Genomic DNA, 21,556 nt, shown 5'->3' with positions numbered 1-21,556 from the left:
TTAATCGTTCGCTCCATTTCAGGGTTGCGGTGAGAGCAATAGATAGATAGCACTCCCTCAAGTGATTTGGGGTTCAGCTCTTAGCAGTAAAGGAAATCCAGCCCTGCTTTCCACAGACGTTCTTTCTGGGTTCAGCAGGAGAAATTCACTGTTGTACCCGCATGCAATGGTTTACGGGCTGGTTCGGCCCGGTTCCGTGACGAGCGTGGCAGAGGGATCCGCAGATCCGCGCCTCCGGAAAAAAGGAAACAGGAGACCCCAAAATAATTAAAACAGCGGCACCGATCTGTGGAGAAACAAACTAATTTACTAAGTATATTATCAGAATGCAAGATAACATACTATAATACAATATAATCAGAATTGAAGCTAATAAATCAAATACAATGAGAGAGAGAATATCTGAAATGTGGATAGGCCTCACCACAACGCTGGGGTGAGATGCGCAGTGCAGCTGAGCAGCAGGGAGACGGGAGCAGCGCCCACGACGAAGGGCAGGCGAGAAAGAGAACTCAAGTGACCTTGCCAGGAGTTAAACCTCCTCTCCCTGACCGCAAGGTCCCCTGGGGAATGTAGTTCTTCCTCTCTTCAGGGCAGGTACCCAGGACTTGAGCATTAACAGTTAAAGTCCCAGTGCCCCACATGATGTTATGATGTGGAATACCGAAAGCCAAAAATCACAAAACCATGACACCGCATTTGTCATCAAAAAGAAAGCTAAGAACTGAAAAATAGTATTCCAAGAGTCTGCTGTTAGTTAAGCATCTTTTGGCTTTCTGTGCTTACAAACTGCATCTTAACATACATTGGCATTAGAAATTCTCACTATGAAAAGCTACTAGGGTTGTCATGCAGGCTAATAATCGCAGTATGATAATTAACCTGTTTATTACAGTGCTTCTATGCATATACATACAACCAATAATGGGATAGAAGTCTGGGAACTGTAGGTGGTTTCCAGTGCAGGTGGACATAAGAAAAGCCAGTACCTGGAGCAGGAGGTGTACGCAAAATAACTTCTTTGCTCCACGAGCTACACATGGCCCCTTTGTACCCTCGAACTCTAAAGGCGTAGCTACTGTCTTCATCAAGATCAGGTATGACTTTGCTCTTGCTGCAAACTTCAACCTCCTGCCACATCACACTCTCCTCTTCTCTACTAAGCTTGCGATACTGAAGAACGTACATATCAGCAGAGTCTGTCTTCTTGGAGGACTCCCAGCTGATCACAGCTTTGTTATACATTCTGCATTGCTCCTCATTGATTTCTGGTACTTCCAGACCTGGAAGGCCATAGATTGAGGAGAAAAAATCCAGAAGTTTAGACATTTAAATATACATTGTTTTAAAGTGATCTATACCTTCTCCACTCAGGAGTTCAGCAGCGTGGAAAATAATTTGATTTGCACAGTTAAAGGTGACACTGCCTGTGTTCCTGCACACAAATGAATTCTTTAGTTTCTGCTTTTGATTTGGAAGTTGTGCTATTAATTTGTGCAAGCTGCTGGAAAAAAAAAAACGGCATTAAAAATGCCCACTTTTTTTCTGCGCACACAACAAGCTTCCACTAAGATTTAATTGTCGTTAACTACAGTATTTTAGAAGTCATTGTAAACTGGTACTGAAGTTGATGACATCCCAGCTTGCCTGTCAGAGCAAATAGGTAATGCTGATAGGTAATGCTGTGTGGATCATGAAGACAGAAGGATCAGTGCAAGTCAGGGCACCTCACTGAGATGTGCAACTGCAGCCCTGCATATCACCCTTTCTAGAGAAGCTCTTAAAGCTGTAACTCAACAAAGACTTGATGTTCTCACAACTTACCACTGGAATAGAAGGATAAGTCATCAAGGATCACTTCTTGCTTGGTTGTGTCCACCACAAAACCTTCAAAAGAGCTTTCAGCTGCTGGCCGGAAGCTCTTCAGAGATTCAGTAGCTTTTTGTATTCTAAAAGCACAGGAGTGGAGGGATGGCAGACAGAAGAAAAGGGAATGTATAAACGTACATTTCTGAAAACAAAAATGCTAGCTTTTACTTACTGAAGTCTCATTTTCTTTACTAGGCAGAATTTAAATTCAAAGATTAAAATCGTTATGCACATGAAGGTAAGAACAGTGAACAAATAAAAGTTCAAATAGCAGATTATCTTCAAAGTTTTTTGCATTCTGTTCAAAGAACAAAACAGATGTGAAGTGCTAATGGAGACCAACTATTAAATCAGAAGTGTAAAGTCGGAAGAGACCTGTTAGATTAACTTGCAAATAGCTGATATAATCACAGTGCAAAGGAATGTGTCAGTGAGCTGAACAGACTGCTGTTCCACTGCAGTTCTACTAAGCAGGGCTAGATGCTTTAGAAGGACAGAATCCCTTTGGTGTGCTACTTCTGAACACACACTGTACCACAGTAATCTCTTCTGAACTGCAGCTGGACTGGTTATGAGGTTCTGCAATAAAAGGTACTACACCCAGAACTCTGCTAGCAAGTGTTAAGATAACCTACTTGACCAGACGTCGTGCAGCAGCAGAACCTGTACCTAACCCAGACAATAACCAAGATACCTGACGTGAAGTTGTTTTGCTGTTTGAACAAAACAGGACTGATCAGTTTCTTTAAGCACTTCTTGAGCATATCCTACAAGGCCATTATTTTCCAGGAGACCTTGATATTCTTCTGCTTGAGTTCGCAATTTGTCCAGCCTTATATTCTTAGACACTTCAATTGCCCTAAGAGCTGCAGACTTCTTCTCCTCCAGGATATTAATTAATTTCTCAAAACTCTGAGATGCCTCTTCTTTAGCTCTTTCCCCATTGCACTAGGAAAGAACAAAATACATTTTAAACCAATCTCATTGCTCTGTGTCTGTGTAAGGAAACACAAAAGTTTTTTTTATGAACTGTAACAGCAATTCAATCATCTGCTTGGAAGATTTACAGCTTTGTTATACTGTTAAAGAATGAAAAGAGAAGCAATATTGCAAGTTAGTATATATTTACTATCTTAACACTGAGAACGAAGAGCAGGAAATTATTTCTCAGATTATGCCCTGAATTATACAGGACATTTCTCTGCCTAAACAGCTCACGGAAGAGCACTGTAGAAGGTGGGTCTGAAGCTTTCATGCCCAAGAGACTTCTCGCTGTAAGAGGCTGAGAAGCAAATGGCTTAATGTCCCAAACACTTGGTAGGAGAAAAGGAGATGCTGGAGGAGGAGACCTTAACAAGGCAAGACACTACTTCTCCAGATGGATTTCCTTATCTTCTGAGACTATGAAGACCTGTTCAGCAACATCAGAAGAACTTACTGGGGGGAGGGAGAGATGCTCAACAAGGAGTCTTTTGGGCAGTGGGAAAGTGAGACACCTGAAGACCCTCCAACCCATGGACCAATTTCCAGCGTATTCTAAGCCCCAAACTGCACTTGAGCAGCTGTAGTGTCATATCTCAGTCTGACAGCCACTTGAGACCCCAGCTCATTTCTGGCACATTCTGAAGGACTGTACATGCTCAGCGGAACTGCACATATTGTGACTTGAGCTCCGCTTTAGTGGGGGGGACTGTGAGCACATGAAAGTCAAAAGACTGCAAAAGGCACGTGTGCTCAGCAACACAGAAACAATCCTGACTGCTGTGACACTGCTGGATGCAAGGGCTGTAATGCAAGGCCTATCATCATAGCTCACAGCCAATAAGATACAGACATATAAATCTAAGTATCATAGTGAGATCCAAGCAAATATTTAACTGAGTGCTTGGTGTTGTTTCATCTTAATTTACCACAGGGGATCTCTGTATGTTTCCCAGGGTAGCCCAGTGTCACGTCGCAACACCCAACTCCCTTGGAGCAACAGGACCACTCTTGACTGCTACCTCAGATGGATGCACAGATATGATCTGCATCCAGGAAAGGGCAGGGCCAGGAGCTCCTGCAATTTCTGTCAGTTTTGCATTTTGCATGCAAAGAATATCCCCACCTCTGTCTTCTATGCAGAGTTTTTTATCTTAATTCTGACTTCACTGCAACATCCTCAAAATAATTTAAAAACATAAGCAGTGCATTGCCTTTGATACAGAGAGCTTTAAGTCCAACTCATTTATCTTTGACTGGAGTATCAAATAAGCCTTATTTCAAATTTACACTGGAAACCAAAACGTCCCCTTCCTCTGTACACTGCCTAAATTTCCCACACTGTTCGAATGGCTTTAAAGTGAGAAGACTAACACAACTTTTACAGAAATTGTTTCAAATTAACCCTCCAGCCCTCAATATAGCCAGTGAAACACTGCGCTGGAAACAGCTCCAGCCCTTGCTGTGTCCCTTCGAGGACTACCCCTTCAAAACAGCAAATCATTATTACCTCTGTTTCTTTCAGCAGAAGACCCAGCTGTGAGATGTGAGCTTTTACTTGGCTCTCCTTACTGATGAGATACTCTATATCTTTTGAAAGCTTCTCCTATTAAAATAGAATAGCAAACAATCAGATCAAGGACTTCCAAACCAAACACATCAACAGCAGGAATAAGTCACTCAGTAAATATTCAGTTTACCTTGTAGCAAGGCTGGCAGCCTACTATCAGTGAAAGTCATAGAATCAGGGAATCACCAAGGTTAGAAAGACCTTATCTAGTCCAACCATCCACCTACCACCAAAATTTCCCACTAAAGCATGTCCCTCAGTACAGCATCTAAACATTTCTTCAACGTTTCCAGGGATGGTGACTCCATCACCTCCCTAGGCAGCCTAGGTCAGTGTCTGACCTCACTCTTAGAGAACAAGCATTTCCTAACACTCAACCTGAATCCCCCCTGGCACAACTTGAGGCCATTCTCTCTCATCCTATTGCTAGTTATATGGCAGAAGAGGCCAACCCCCACCTCACCACAACCTCCTTTTAGGTAGTTACGGAAAGCAATGATTTCACCCATGAGCCTCCTCTCATCCAGACTGAACAATCCCAGCTCCCTCAGACACTCCTCGTAAGACTTCTGCTTCAGACCCCTCACCAGCTTCACTGCCCTTCTCTGAACACACTCCAGGGCCTCATTGTCTTTCTTGTATGAGAGCCCCAAACCAAACACCATACTAAAGCTGCACCCTCAATGCTGACTACAAAGGGATGATCACTTCCATGTTTCTGTTGTCAGCAGTGTTTCTGATACAAGCCAGGATGCCAGTGGTCTTCTTGGCCACCTGGGCACAATACTGGCTCATGTTTACCCAAGCACTGATCAACACCCCTAGGTCTGTTTCTTCTATGCAGTCTTCCAGCCACTCCGCCCCAAGCCTGTACCATTGCCTGGGGCTGTGGTGGCCAAAGGCAGGACCCAGCACTTGGTCTTGTTGAACTTCATCCCACTGGCCTCAGCCCAGCGATGCAGCCTGTCCAGATCCTACCCCCAGGCAGAGCAACACTTTCTTGGAACTTGCTGTCATCTGCAAACTTGCCAAGCGAGTACTCAATGCCCTCATCGAGGTCATCAGTAAAGATATTGAAGAGGACAAGCCCCAGTACTGACTCCTGGGGAACACCAACTCATGACTAGTCACCAGCTGGATTTAACACCACCAGTCTCTGCGCCTGGCCATCCAGCCAGTTCTTTACCCAGCAAAGAGTGTATCAGTCCAAGCCATGGGCTGTCAACTTCCCCAGGGGAATACTGCAGGACACAGTGTCAAAGCCTTTGTAAGTCAATGCTGTAAAGAACTGCTGAGTTTCCCAAAATGACCACACTGACAGATTCGTTTGAGCAAGCAACACAAAGCAACTGAAGAAGGCTCATTCCTTCCCAGAGATGTCATCTTCTCTTCAGCTGAGGAACCAGAAGCTCAAGAACATTATTATAACTTACAGAAAAGCCCTGCCTGTTATAAATTCATTTCTAGTAAGATTTATTAAAGAAATGAGTGGCTCGAAGCAGAGCTTATGTGTGTCTCTGCACTTCCCTATCTTCAAAAGCTAACATCAGTACAGCTTTGCAAATAAGCAAGGAGGTCAGAAAGCAGAAAGGAAAAATATTTCTCTCTTTTTTTCCTTTTTTTTTTTTTCCCCATTCTTTCCCTCTTTCCTCCCCCCCCTTTTTTTTTTGTGGATAAGAGCTAGAGAAGAAGAAAGGGGAAAAGATAGCAGCAGTCATTTTGTAGTAACAAAACAATGTTTGCAAGTCTTCTTTATTGTACCGTACTTAGTCAATTAACAACCATGCAGCTTCAGCAACACGCAAGGTCAAGAAGCGAGACGCTTCAGTTTCAAATTGTTTTGACGTGCTTTTGAAATGTCAGTTCACCCAAGATACAAGGGAACCAGCCTTGAAACTACCCAGTGGTACCAGCCAAACTGCCAACTATTAGTGGTTTAAACTTTCTGGAAGGGTCAGTACTGCTGCACAAATGGCTAAATTAAGGGGAAGCACTTTGAAAGGGTCACAGAAAAATTATTTTCTCAGATATGCTAAGTCACATTAATATGTACACTAACAGAGCTTGCACAACAGCATGCCTCATGACCCATGTCCTCCAAGGACATGTGCAGGCTTCCCGCCAGAGAGAGTTTGCCCTTACAACAGAAGCTCAGTGTACTTTCTCTTCTTAAGTTCAGGTCAAACAACGCTTACTGTTACCTTCAGAGTTTTATAGGCAGTACTCATTGCTGTTATCCTGTGGTTTGCATGAGATCCACCCAGTTTACAGAGATGGCAGACAGGCCTTCTGCAGATTTCACAGTACATGTTCACTTTCTCCATTTCATGTTCTGGACACATCAGAACCTAAAAAAGAGAGCAAAGAATGAAAGACTATTTCCAAAAAGAAACCATTAAAGCAAACAGCCGTCCCAAGGCAGCATCTAGTTCCTCTAATGGATTTTTCATATATTCAACTTACAGGCCATATGTTTATGTTTGTCCACAATTTTATGTCTGTGTACACACCAAGTAGCCTCCATATTGCAGTTAATCATCTTGCTAATCTCTGAAGTTCTTTGCATGCTGTAAAATACCTGTAGCCATGTTCAGAACTGTGAATACAATATATACAACACACTCACCCTCTCAAATTCTACTGGCTCCAGGTCAACACCTCAAATCTCTCTCAAAAGAGCTACGAATACAGGAGCGATTTAAATCTAAACTAGGCTCAGAACAGCTACATAGCTACAGCTCTTGGAGCGAAATACAGCCTCTAACATCACTCACAGTCTGTTTAAAGATAAAAAGCTCTGTTTCATTTACTGTTTCCCATCTGATTCCAATTACAATTGTTCACTCAAATATCAGCCTCAATATTCTGAAAAGTCTGGCACTCGCTAACAATCATCTTTCAAAAACTGAACATGTATGATGGAGTAACTGCTAAATGAGGGAGAAAAACGTCCAATTCCAAGCTCAAAGAGCAGACATACGCACCGAAAAAGGGGGTGGGGAGAAAAACAAAAGAGCCAAAATAAAGACAAAATTCCAGTAGCATAAATATGGACACACAAAATGAAAACTGCTGGCCATCCTTGAAACCAGCTCTCAAGACCATATTTTATCTTGGCCTATGATGAGAGGCAAAAGATACTAGTCTCACTAGCACCCTGGTATACAGTATTATCATTAAGCAGAACACATGATAAGCTACCCAACTGTCACTCTCTGGTTGATTTAATTTAAAAAAAAAAAAAAAACAGGAAGAAGAAACTTTCAGCAAAATCAGCTGTGGCAAAAGACATCTCCAAAGAACTGCAATCATCTCCTATCCCACGGAAGTCATTTTTTCCACAGCACTGTCTGGCCACACTTAACAGAAACCAAATATTTTTATTTACCTCTTGCGTAAATCGTAAGTGTAGCCTGCAAACCAGAGACAGAAAAAGCAGATTATCTTGTCTAGCTCTCTAAAAATTCAAGAACAATCAGTCTACTGTGTGCTTCTCACATCCCCACCACACACATTACAAAGTGCTCTGCAGTCTAGTTTCAAATTAATGATACAACCAGGAACATTATTTAGGAGACTCACAAATACTCTTTCATTCAGTTCTGATCTTAACAACGTACTGTAATTAAAAATACACTTTTCTTTCCTCATACTAAACTCAGTCCTCAAAAATATAATGAGAGATTTAGTATTGATAATACACTTAAAGCCTTCCCCGCGCTTCTGTACAAGGCACAGAAGCAACACACTAGGCCTACCTTTAATCAAGTTTTCTCCCACACTCTGGCCCCAAATACATGGAGTGATTCACCATGATACCACCTGCATGGGATCAAAACCTAGCAACATCCAAGCACTTCTGGAGTGCTTCATCAAGTGAGCACTGCTGCTACTAGGAAATTCACAAAAGTCAGCCCACAGCACAATTCTTGTCACCAAACACATGCATGTAGCTAATGCTGGGACACTAAGACTTACTGTGGGTTTTTGCTAGACAGAGGGCAGTTGTGACAATTCCTCCTGTTGTGTAACTTGAATTTAATTAGGTACACCCGTGTCCTGCATCACACTTAGCAAGAGAAACAAAAGTGACAGCAGCTTGCAGGCACTGTGTTTTGTCTGAACATAGCAGTAGTTTGCAAAGTAGAAAATTTGCAATTGCACTGTTGTCTTTAGCTACAAAGAAGGATTAGAAGGGTGCACCTAATAGCAGCAGAGGCCTGAGCTCTCACCTCCAGTTATTATTCATTGCAAGGAGGAATACGACAAAAAAGATGCTTTGCATAGGATTAAGCTCAGGCTCAAAACATGCAAAGGGAACTATCCTCATGCTAGGGTTTTGTTTGGTTGTGTTCCATTGGTTTTTCTGTTTGCCATACACAGGCATGCTCCTTGACATGACATTTAGAATCACTGCCTATTCTGAGTTGAAAGGAACCCGCAAGGATCACCGAGATAACTCATGCCTCCACACAGGACCACCTAAAATTCAAACCCTGTATCTGATAGATTTGCTCAAACACCCCTTGAACTCCAGCAGCTCGCAGCCATGCCTATTGCCCTGGGGAGCCTGTTCCATGCCACCACCCTCTGGTGAAGAATCTTTTCCTAACATCCAGTCTGACCCTGCCCTGATGCAGCTCCTTGCTGTTACCTAGGCTTCTGTTGCTGTCACCAGAGAGCACAAATCAGCACCTGCTCACATTCAGCCAGCCATCAGCCACCAGATCCCTTTCTCTGGGGCTTCTCTCCAGCCTCTTATCCCTCACTCTGTACACAAACCAGGCTTATCCTGCTCCACATGCAGAATCCAGCACTTGCTCTTGTTAAACTTCATGCAGTTGGTGATTGCCCAGACCTCCAATTTGTCAAGATCCCTCTGCAAGGCTCTCGAGGGAATCAACATCTCCTCCTAATTTAGTGTTGTTTACAAACTCCAGTACCTATGGACCATAATGCCTTCTAAAACAGTTTCCCATGAGACTTTGCCAACTAATTCCATGAGATGCCTGAAGTCTATTCTCCCCACATCCAGGGTTGAAGTTTTGGTGGCAGTTTTCTTCCTTGCACCAAAGATTTTTAACTCAATACTTCATGGTCAGTGTGGACAAGACAGCCCCCAGCTGCCAATTCACTCAGAAAACCCTTTCTGTTTACAAGCACCAAATCAACAAGGTTGTGTTTCCTAGAAAACTCCCTTAAGACAATTGTGGGTGCTCAAAATCATTATGTCTTAAGGTAAATGAATAAGTATATAAAAACAATCCATTAACTGAAGTAAAACAAAATGCTTAGAGTCCCCTTCAAACATGTTCAAGCCACTTTGGCATCAACAAACAAAAGCTTATAATTTACTCAAATGACAGCAGAATAAAACAACAGTGGTCCTAAAAATCAACTGCCAGAGCACAAACATGTCTGCAGCTATATATGAACACAGCAATCAAAATTCCCTAAGATCCAGTGTACTTACTTTAAGTCTGGTGTTAGTGGTTGGTCCAACGTACTCATGCTGAGCTTTTACAGTTCCCCAGGGATGGTGCACCTTGAAACATTCATTGCAATAGCTTGCACTGCAGTCCATGCAGCTCTTTGTGGATTCTTGAGGCGGAGGTTTGCAGAAGTCACACATAATAGCTATGGCTGCCCTGGCTGCCTGTCGGTGTCGCTCCACAATTGTTTCCAAAGTGAAATTTCGAAATAAGCCATTGACACCACGTTCTCCGAGATCAATATCATGCAGGCAGCCAGGACAAGGAAACATAGTTGTTCTAGGAGTCAAAGAGTTGTGTTTTCTGCCTGTGTAGACAGCAAATCTTGATTAGTAGGAGCATAAACAGAAGAGTTTCAGATAGTAAAAAGAGAAGCACAAGAATTTATGAACCAATCACAAATTATCATGGGATGTCACCAAACTAATACAGTACTAATTCATAAACACTCTGCCAAGCCAAAGAGAATAGATTTGCCATGACAAGGTACTATAATGTTTGAGACTAGAGAACATTACGAACTATTCCAAAACTTAATTGTGTCAATATGAAGTTAACTGTTCCAATTCTATCTTCTGCTTCCTGCAGCTGTGCTTTTTGTGTCAACTTTGCCAACAATACTGTTTTTCCTCAGAGCATGTCCTGCACTGCCAGGCATAAATAAAAACAATTTCTCTACTACTCTACCGCTCAGAACTCCTCAGCATCTCTGCATGAAGCACAGGAGGCTGGATGCCCCAGCTTGTGGCCACCTGCTTCAATGAGACTGAGGATTCACTCAGGAACAAATGTATACCTTCCTAAGCCTAATAACCTCCTATGTTAGTTACACATCATGGGGAACTTAAAAATGGCACTCCTTTCTAAGATGATGCAGCAGTACAATTGTAGTCTAGTTTGGGATGCATCCAAACGTTGCTTTTTGAAACACTACACATGTACCTCTCAGGAACCAGCCAGCATCAGGCTAACTGGCTGTCTAAAGAGAGACTAACAGCTTCTAACGCATTCCAGTGAAAGACACTTATTCTCACTGAGAGCAGCTAATCCCAGTTCAGAGCTCCCTGAAGTTTTCTTCAGCTGACTTATCTGGGTTATCCCAAGAAAAGCCATAAAAAGAGGAAAACAAGAACTAGCTATTTCCAGTATGAACTATCAGCCAGAATTTTAGTCAAAATGTGCAGAGGATGACAAAGCTTTTCTCTAGCTGAACAGCCTTCATAAAGGAATAATGCTTAGAAACCCCAAATAAAAAGGCTTTTACTATGATGATCAAGTTTGAGAGCTTCCTCCACTCTGAATCAGGGAGCCACAGATAGTGTGTAACTATCTCTTATGTCTAGCTCATTTTATTTTGAAAGGGGACTGTGGAGAAGCTCCAAATAGCTGCCCACAATTTTCTCCTCCTCTCTAAAAGAAAAAGACTGAAGGCTCAAATAAAACTGCAAGCTAGAAGAGCCTCTGGAGCATATGCCAAACACTGCTCAAAAGCTACGAACAGCACAGTGTTCTTAAAGCTAGCAAGCAGGAGTGCATCCCTATCTCACTCTTGAACAAGGAAGAACAATGATCACAAAGTAGTCGTTTATGTACCTCTGCAGCAGGGATAGCCAGCATGTCAGCCTAATGCATATTCCCTCTACAAAGAAAAAAATCCAACACCCTCTGCAGAATCACACAGAATCACAGAATCCGGGTTGGAAGGGACCACCCGGGTTGGAAGGGACCTCAAGGATCATGTAGTTCCAACCCCCCTGCCTAGCAGGGCCACCAAACATACACATTCAGATCAGGTTGCCCAGGACCCCGTCCAACCTGGCCTTAAACACATCCAAGGACGGGGCATCCACAACCTCCCTGGGCAGCCCGTTCCAGGGCCTAACCACTCTCCTTGTATACAACTTCCCCCTAACATCCAACCTAAATCTTCCCTCCTTCAACTTGGATCCATTTCCCCTAGTCCTGCTGTTGTCAGCCCTTTTGAAGAGTTTACTCCCCTCGTGGGTGTAGGTTCCCTTCAGGTATTGATAGGCTGCAATGAGGTCACCCCGCAGCCTTCTCTTCTCCAGGCTGAACAAGCCCAACTCCCTCAGCCTGTCCTCATAGGGGAGGTGCTCCAGCCCCCTGATCATCTTAGTCGCCCTCCTCTGGACCCTTTCCAAAATCTCAATGTCTTTCTTGTACTGAGGGCTCCACACCTGGACACAGTACTCCAGATGGGGCCTCACAAGAGCCGAGTAGAGAGGGACAATCACCTCCCTGTCCCTGCTGACCACCCCTCTCCTGATGGAGCCCAGGATCCCATTTGCCTTTCGAGCTGCCAGAGCGCACTGCTGGCTCATGTTCAGTCTCTCGTCCATCAGGACCCCCAGGTCCTTCTCTGCCGAGCTGCTCTCAAGGACCACTCCTCCCAGCCTGTACGGGTGCCTGGGGTTCTTCCGGCCCAAATGCAAAACCTTGCACTTTGCCGTGTTGAACCTCATTAGGTTCACCCGAGCCCAGCCCTCCAGCCTGTCGAGGTCCCTCTGAATGGCATCCCTTCCTTCCACCGTATCAACCGCACCACTCAGCTTGGTGTCGTCAGCAAACTTGCTGAGGGTGCACTCAATTCCCTCATCGATGTCATTAATAAAGATGTTACAGAGCACCGGTCCCAAGACAGACCCTTGGGGGACACCACTTGTTACCGGCCTCCACCTGGACATAGAGCCATTGACCACCACCCTCTGTCTGCGGCCTTTCAACCAATTGCTTATCCATCGGGTCGTCCACCCATCAAATCCACTTCCCTCCAATTTGGAGATGAGGATGTGGTGGGGGACCATGTCAAAGGCCTTGCTCAGGTCCAGGTAAATGACATCGGTCGCCTTCCCTTCGTCCACCAATGCCGTCACTCCATCATAGAAGGCCACAAGATGAGTTAGGCATGACCTTCCTTTGGTGAAGCCGTGCTGGCTGTCTCGGATCACATGCTCATTCTTCATGTGATCGAGCATGTTGTCCAGGAGGATCTGTTCCATGATCTTCCCAGGCACGGAGGTGAGACTCACTGGCCTGTAGGTCCCCGGGTCCTCCCTGCTCCCCTTCTTGTATATGGGAGTGACGTGACCCTTCCTCCAGTCATCCGGGACCTCACCTGACAGCCACGACTTCTCAAATATGATGGAGAGCGGCTCGGCAACCACCTCAGCCAGCTCCTTCAGGACCCTGGGATGCACGCCATCCGGCCCCATAGACTTGTATTCATTCAGTCTAAGGAGGCACTCTCGGACTTGCTCTGCCCTTACAGTGGGGAGGGATTTACCTCCTTGGTCCCCACATAGAGGTTTGGGGATGCAGGGTTCAGGGACGTGAAAAAGACTAGAATCCTGGCCACCAGTGAAGACCGAGGTGAAGAACTCATTCAGCACCTCAGCTTTCTCTTCATCTGTTGAAGCCAGTTCTCCTTTTAAATTTACCAAAGTAGGTACGCCCGTTTTGGCCTGTCTCTTCTGGCCAATGTACCTGTAGAAGGTTTTCTTATTGTTTTTCACGTCCCTTGCCAAGTTCAGTTCTGCCTGCGCCTTGGCTTCCCTGATCCCACGTCTGCAAGTCCGGACGGCATCCCTGTGCTCTTCCCAGGTGACACAGCCTTGTTTCCAGAGCTTGTACACCCCTTTCTTCGCCCTCAGTTCTCTCAGCAGGTCCTTGCTGAGCCATGCCGGTTTCCTACCTCGCCTGCCCACTTTCTTATTCAGAGGAATGGAGACCTCTTGTGCTTCCAGGAGGGCATCTTGGAAGAGCCGCCAGCTCTCCTCAACATCCTTGTCTTTGAGGGCAGCGCGCCAGGGGATCTTGGCCAGCAATCCATTGAGTAGTTTGAAGTAAAGTTCAGTGTCCTGATCCTGCTCTTTGCCAGGCCCACATCGCTTGAGATCACAAACTCAACCAGGGCGTGGTCGCTGGAGCCCAGGCAGCCTCCGACCTTGACGCCTTTGATGATCTCCTCGGCTGCTCCTCCTTGGTGAGCAGCAGGTCTAGCAACGCTTCACCTCTGGTCGGTCTGTCCAATACCTGAACCAGAAAGCTATCGTCAATGGATTCCAAGAGCCTTCTGGAGCTCTTGCAGCTCGCCATGTGGTTTTCCCAGCAGATGTCTGGATGGTTGAAGTCCTCCACCAGGACAAGAGCCCGTGAGCCAGACATCTCACGCATCTGGAGCAAGAAAGCCTCGTCAACAGCCTCCCCTTGATCAGGTGGTCTGTAGTATACCCCTAACACCAGCTGACCTATATTAGTCCCATCTCTAATCCTAACCCACAGGCTCTCAACCTGTTCCTGACTGTTTCTCGTAGGGAGCTAGACCATGGTTTTAAAATCCCTTAGAGAGGATTTCATTCTTCTCTAGTTAACAAGTTCATAAAGGATGTGTAATTTTAAACCTGAATTCTTAGTCCTGAAATAAATGAATTCTCTAGAAAGAGAAGTTTGTTCTTAGGTGTATTTAGTCATTTTCTTCCTTTCAAAGGTACTGATGTATCATTTATTTTTGAGCACTCCTTTTACACCAGCTAAAAACGTTTGGCTTCCACTGCTCTTCTGTGGCTGCTTCACCCAAAACTTCACAACTCACCTGCCTACCATGCCTCTTTCAGCCTCTCACCATCTCTCTCAAAGAAGCAACCTAAACAACACTAGCATAGGAAGGTGGTTGTTTTGCAAACCTTTGAAATGTGCCCCATGATAGTCATGTATGACCATCAGCTAAGAAGCCAAAACCAAAAGGTAAGTAAGTTTGTGCAAGCTGGCAGCCTCAGTTTCTCAGTCTCGGTTAGTCTGAAGCCCTCCTGTACATACCAACCACAGTACGGCTGACTCAAGTCACCATACACAGCTTTATGGCTAAAGGAAGCAGAGGTTTGGTGTGGATTTTGTGTGTGTGAGATTTGGGTTTTGCTTTTTTTGTTTTGTTTTGTTTTGTTTTTTTCCTTTTGGTTGGTTGGTTTCTTTGTTTTTAACATCTGTTTTCCTAGTGCTTACTGGAAGCAAATTAATTACCCAAAATGCATGTGCTGTAGTACCTGTAACTTGGCATACACAGCAACACACACATGCAAGGACAGGAGCAGCAGTGAGACACAAACTTTACCTCAAATGTCAGCTCTAAGCTTACAACATTCCACACAGACACCTTTCACACAGATACTTGCAATGGCCTAAAAGAAAGAGAATTCTGCATACAGCACCATGCAGTCAACAGCTACAGAAAGGGACTTGAACTATTTATTAAAACTAAAAGAGTAACAGCACAGCGTTGCATGAATGTCTACATGCAATTCACTACAGCAGAGAGCAAGCAATGGCAAAACACGGAAGAAGGAAAAAAAAGACAAGACGGTGCAGTGGTCAAGTTTAAAAATACAATTTGAAATTCTCGTCCAGGAGCATGCTTTTGAAGTCTGGGCAAAGCAGCTCACAGGTGGGACTGGTAACACAGAGGTGAGCTCTGCTGCAGTCCAATTGAGGCCTTTCATTCTGCCCATCATGGGACAAAATTACTGCCATCACAGGCCATGCTTGGCAGTGACTGGTGACACTGCTGGCAGGAAGTCATCCAGCATCAGGCAAGCCCTGCTTTTCTTAAGATGTCTCATCCCTTTTCCCTCACTGTACTCTAAGAGCCTGGCCTGATTTTTCCCTGTTTTAAAACCTACAAGAGTACTTAGAAGCACTGCATGCTATGGCACATCAATATTTAGAGGAAGAAACTCTCTTTTTGCCTCTTTTAAAACAATGTTAAGATACCAATACGCAACAGGAACTAGCCCGATTTCCTGATTCCTGCTTATAAGGTTTGTATGCTTGCATTCTAAAAAGAAAGCACTCATGAAGTGATAAATTACTTGGAGCACTGTCATTCCTAGCTGTCTTGAAGTTTGCTAAAACTGAAGTGCAAGCATTCCATGCAGCAAAGCAAAGAAACAAACAAAAAAACCTACAAAGAAACAAAAACCCGCACATTTTGTAGTCACATTAGATGTGTGGCCAAGAGGAACTTCGATCCATCCCACATTGTCTTCTACAGTTTGCCAATCCAGTTTCCAAAGAACAACTATACACTCTCTATATATTCTGTGAAATACTAGGAATCACTACAAGGAACAAATAGGACCACTTGACCTGTAATGAATAACTCTACCAGTAACTAAAGAATAGGCACAGCACGTGCTCATACTCAGTCTCCGAACTCACAAATATCAGAATAGAGACTGATGTAGAATAGAGACTTCAGGAGACTGTGATGACTCAAGGCAAAGAGCAACCTTGGGTAGGTCTTATACAGACACTGTTATATTCCCAAGAAGAGATGCCAGCATTTCAAAAGTAGAAGAGCCCAACCTACAGCTGCGGGTTTGCAAAGGGATAAGACATCTTAAAGATAAAAACTGTTATCCAAGTAAACTATCACCAGCATTCTGTGATTATGGAGACATGAAAATTAAATGTGTGAGTTTAAAAAAAAAAAGAAAAAAGAAAAAAATGAATATTTTAAAAGTCAACTGGATTCTCCTAAAAGTTTTTAAACATGTAAATGTCTATTGCCAGCTCCGAACTCAGCTTTTGGACGGATGCTTAGGAAGAAAGAAAGCTGAGAGATGTGGCTACAAAACAATACTTTAATCTCAGCCAAATGAAGACTGTTTTCTGCAAAACGAGCAGATGAGGACAGGCTTTCTGAGAACTCAGGTGGAGTCCTGTGCTGTTGCTTTCTTTTCTGACACCTTCAGTCTCTACCTGCTGCAAATGAATGCCCATATTCTCTTAACTGCTGCGTTCCTCACGCTGAGTGTGAAATGCAGGTTAATGTTTGCTTCGGCTCATTCCCTCCTTGAAAGGAACATTATCTTTAATGGCTGCTCACGTGCCTATCAATACTACAGCAGTGTTTCACATAATTTTATTTTGACAAAGCATTGCACAAAAATAAAAACAACACATTAAATTGCCAGATCCAGAAACACCTATTCAGTTAAAGGTGTAAATTTCAGTCTGCTTCTTTATCAGGCATAACTAAGAGGGCTCAGAGAAAATGAAGAATTCTGTTTCTGTTCACAAGTTCTGTGAAAAGGTGACCTATAATTGTTAAAAAGATCAGTGTAATAACTACTCTTCACTTCTAGTAAAAAAGCAGCTTTACTAAAAATGGAGCATGTAAGCTCCTGAAAATTAAAAAGCCTGAACATAGACTCTTGGGGCTTTTTCTGTTTGCTTTAAGCAGAAGAGTGAATTTACATTATTTGAACCTATCAAGTATGTCCAGCAGTGCACAGACACAAAAAAATAGCTCTCACCATAAACCCAATGCCAGTCCAGTCGACCTTTAAGTCAGAATGAAAAGCTTTCTTAAGATCTTTGCTGTACCTTTGCTTGCTGCAAAAGCCACTTTGTGGACTTGACCACTGACAAATCTATACGCTAGCCAGCAATATTTGAGATCTGAAGACCTCACTATCTAGAGCCAAAACAAGATGTGAAGCATTTCTACCTCTCCAACCAAAAGACCTCCTCTGTGAGGCTGCAAACAATGAACAGAAAGTTGTTTAGAAATCAAAAAGTGAGATATACCATTGGTTTACAATGGTTCAAATGAAGAGTGTCGGCTGTTGTCTCTCCTGGATCTGCTAAAATACTGCAGGACTGAAACGAAAGAATATTTAATTCCCAGCACATGGTGACACAACTGTAATATTCAAGCAGAAACACGAAGGGAGAAAAAAATATTTTAAATACTCAAGTTCTGCATCATCCAGCAATGCTACACAAATGGTAACACAGCCACACTGCATGCTTCCTCCTAATTACACCGACATAATAATTACTCTAATATTACAGAAGATGCATTGGAATAACAAATTGATTTTATTCCCATTCAATATGCAACAATTTATGCAAGCAATACTTTATAAAATGCAGTTAAGTTTTTTTGAAAACATTGTGTTGGATTTTAACAAGAACATGCACTCCAACTAAAAAGCAAAGAGTTCTACTGGTTCTGGCCTTTTCACATTAAAGCAAATTGTTTTTATAAATGCAAGCTGTGTATGCACAACAAATAAAGAGTTCAGACCCATTCTTTCCAGCATCTCAAACATCTAAATACCCAAAACTTTTCTAGCACCCAGCACTCCTTGTGGAGACAGCAAGGATTCAATAAGGACAGTAAGTGAAAAAATAAAGAAAACCTAAAGCACAGCAGAAGGAAGAGGTCATCTATCTAAGTTGCTCCATAAGTAATGCCTCCCATTTACTTCCACAGAAACAGCAGAGACACAAAGAACACAGTAACACTACTTGATGGAGCACATTCTCTGCTACAAAACACAATTTTTCAACACAGTCATCACCATTAGCCACGCATTTTCATCAGCAGTGAACAGGAGCCTGCACGCTGCACTCACTGAAATCTGCAGCAGCAGAGGCGATTCTCTGCTTCACAGCTGCTATGATGGAGTTGCTGCTAGAAAAATGTTGCCCATGCAGTCAAACTTTCACTGTGCTAGCATCCGCTGTTTGGTCTCCATTAACATTCAGCAAGCATCAATGAATGCCAACAGGAGCATTTTCCATGTGGAGGAATTCAATTAGAGAGCTTTGCTTCATATGCATTTCCATGTCAGACTGCCCTGTCCCGCCACCTGTCACAGAGCAACAAAGTGTGACACGTACTGGTGGGAAGGGTCAGCCTCTCCTGCCATACCACCAACCTCTGATGTTGTGGGCCAACTGACAGAATAGGAGGCACTGCTTTTGGAGCAGCCCTCATACATTTTCACACACAGCAGTCTGACAGCTGACGTGCCCTGCACTCAATGACATGAAATACCCGTGTTTCTTTCTTTGATAAGTGAAGCTTCACTTAGGTTGCTGTCTTGTGTCTTTTCACTCTCACTAAGTTGTTTTATTACAAGCCCCTCTGAAGGTCACAGAATAAATTAAGTCAGGTGATGCCCTGTACAGTTCATTCAGCTGCAGAAGAGTGATGCACACTGAATACTAGCAGCACCAAACTTCTGACAGCCAAAAGCTCACACCTCAGAGAGCAACGTGACCACGGTATCTGTGACATCAGAAGCAAAGAAAGCAAAGACAGCATAACCTGAACATTCAAATGTGTTCTTTAAAGCTCCCATTTCCATATGATTTTCATTTTGCAATTCCAAAATGTCTGGGAAGACAATTTGCCTATGATGTGCCCCTGCCCAACAGTCATTAGGGAGAATGGAGGGAAAACAACTCTTTCCCAGCCTCAGCACTCTCCAGTTCACGGAAAGGGTACAAAGACATTAGCAAAGCATTTATCTCTTCCGGCTAACAAGCCAGATCAGGAGATAACACATATGATACTCTATCTGCTGGAAGGGTGGCAGACTACTGTGAAGATGACAGCATCTGCAATAAGCTTATGGCACAGATCTCAACAGCGCAGGAACATCACAAATGGGTCTTTCCTGTCCTGCTGTCAGGCGTGTCAACAAAACAGTACATCTAAACCCTGTGAAAAAAAACCAGCCAGCTACTACTGCAGAACTGGGAACTGAACCTAGAAACGCTGGCTACTGAGTCTCTGAAATCCTCCTTCCCCCCAAAACATTCACGTAAGGGGATGTGAGAGCATTTGGTTTCTTACAGTCATCCAGCGCTACCTCCTCAGAGGAGCCTCTGCCTCCTTCAGCATGCAGGGTGGATTGTGCCACACATTAAGATGGGCTGCATCACATCAGGTCCTTGTTTCTACTAGTGATGGAAAGCAAGATGAAGGTGGGTTAACAGGACAGAGAGGAAGCGCAGCACAAGAAGGCTGCTCCCCATGCACAGCCTCTTCACACTTCCTATGCTGTCTCTCACAAGGAGGTCACCCACGGTGCGTTCACTACCTTCCAGGCACCCAGCCTGGGGCTACGATACCCACCTTGTCAAAGATGACAGCTGCAAAGCCATGGAGGCTCTCAGTCCATGCATGCAAAGCAATGCCAGAACACCAGGTTTACTGTGGGGGGGGAAAGTGAGCAGACCTCCACTTGGAGTAACACAGTTACCAGTGGGCTCCTGTGAAACTGCAGCTGAGGAAGGCAATTGACTGTGCATAGAGATCAGTCACCTCAAGGCTGTCCACACCACATCCTGGAACAGGGCTGGAATGAAGATAACTAGCAGTTTGATTCCTTCAAGCAACAGTCAGCCAAGCTATGGCAAGCACAGCATTTACTTATCAGACTCATTTCAGGGAACAGCTGAATAAATCAAAGCGTCACATAAGTGAAGGCAGTGGCATCTGGACTTTGAAAACTGGCAAGGGGACAACTGTGAACATGAAATGCAAATAGACTCAGGGTGTGTCTTGCAAATGACCCTTCTGGAGCACTGTGGAATGCGGTTTTATAGTGGGCAATTTTTCCAGCATGAAGTCTAAAAGCAGAGATGAGGTTTCTTTTAAGATGCATGGCATGCATAAAATACTTCCAGTGTATCTGCGTAAAATCTGATCACCTCATCCCTGAATTACAGAGGCAGCTGAGTACAGTCAGAGTAAGAATCTGTATAGCATGACACCACAAAGAGTTACGAGTCCTCAAGCTAAGTGCACCTTAAAGCCTTGAGCAAAACACTGAAAGAGACTGCTAGCACAATCTCCTAATAGCCACATCCTCCAGTTCTTCAATCACCCAATAGTCGCCATCTACGGAAAACAATTTACTGCAAACATCATGGAATGGGCAGGACAGCACTGTCGTTTGAGAAGTCCTCAAAGACTTAGAAGGAATTCCAAACTACAGAATTCTGCTGGTTGAAATCTGGGAGGACAACAAAACTGCTGACATCTATACCTTGGTGCCCAACAGTATTTGAAATAAAGAGGCAGTGGCTACAAATACTGACAGGATGCCACAAAGACAAATGTGTTCTGTGTGAAATGCCTTGTCTTTAAAATTAAAACCTTCCCACTGTTCTTATCACAGAATGAATGAGATCGTGCTATCCTAAGTCATCTAATTAACCACATCAGAAGAACTGAGATGACATTTTAGCCATGCAGATTCCATTCAGCTCAAGTCAACCTAATACATAACATCAGAAAAACATGTAAAGCTGTGACACGTACCTGATCTACTAATTCTGTCAATCTTGTCCATGCTAGCAGAAGAGATTCGGAACCGCGGGCTGCTCTGATTTGAGGATTCAGAACCTGCATCAGCAAATGAGTCTTCAACTGTGAATAGTATATCTTTCACACATTTGTGACACAAGTTGTGTTGACAAGGAAGGATCAGCGGGTGGGTGAACAACTCCTTGCATGCTGGGCAGATGAGTTCTCTTTCAATACTTTTGGTAGCAACCTTTGACAGAAGGAGGAGAAAACCAAGCAGAAAGCACAAGCTGTAAGACACTGCATGTTCACAGTGATAGAATCATAGAATGGCCTGAAAGGGACCACAGCGATCACCTAGATTCAACATTCTATGTTGCCAACCATCAGACCAGGCTGCCCAGAGCCACATCCAGCCTGGCCTTGCATGCCTCCAGGGATGGGGCATCCACAGCCTCCTTGGGCAACTTGCTCCGGTGCATCACCACCCTCTGTGTGATGTTGTCCCTGCTCATGTCA

General features: G+C 43.9%; 1 protein-coding gene across 1 annotated transcript; it reads right to left on the bottom strand.

Moving 5' to 3' along the window:
* Positions 1-57: 57 nt before the first annotated feature.
* On the bottom strand, positions 58-21,299 carry TRIM36 (tripartite motif containing 36). The gene is made up of 9 exons (XM_042839447.1): positions 21,053-21,299; positions 9,894-10,219; positions 6,622-6,768; positions 4,361-4,456; positions 2,564-2,817; positions 1,825-1,949; positions 990-1,283; positions 700-724; positions 58-163 (listed from the first exon to the last, which is right to left on the bottom strand). Exons 1-9 carry the CDS (start codon positions 21,081-21,083, stop codon positions 58-60), a joined length of 1,404 nt encoding a protein of 467 aa, XP_042695381.1. The 5' UTR covers positions 21,084-21,299.
* Between the last annotated feature and the right edge of the window lie 257 nt (positions 21,300-21,556).

This window comes from Centrocercus urophasianus, unplaced genomic scaffold (genome assembly GCF_019232065.1).
Source record: "Centrocercus urophasianus isolate 14NV4802_14NV808 unplaced genomic scaffold, USGS_Curo_1.0 seq_926, whole genome shotgun sequence".
Taxonomy (NCBI): domain Eukaryota; kingdom Metazoa; phylum Chordata; class Aves; order Galliformes; family Phasianidae; genus Centrocercus; species Centrocercus urophasianus.
Note: the sequence above shows the minus strand (reverse complement) of the source record. Positions and strands in the feature narration are given on the sequence as shown.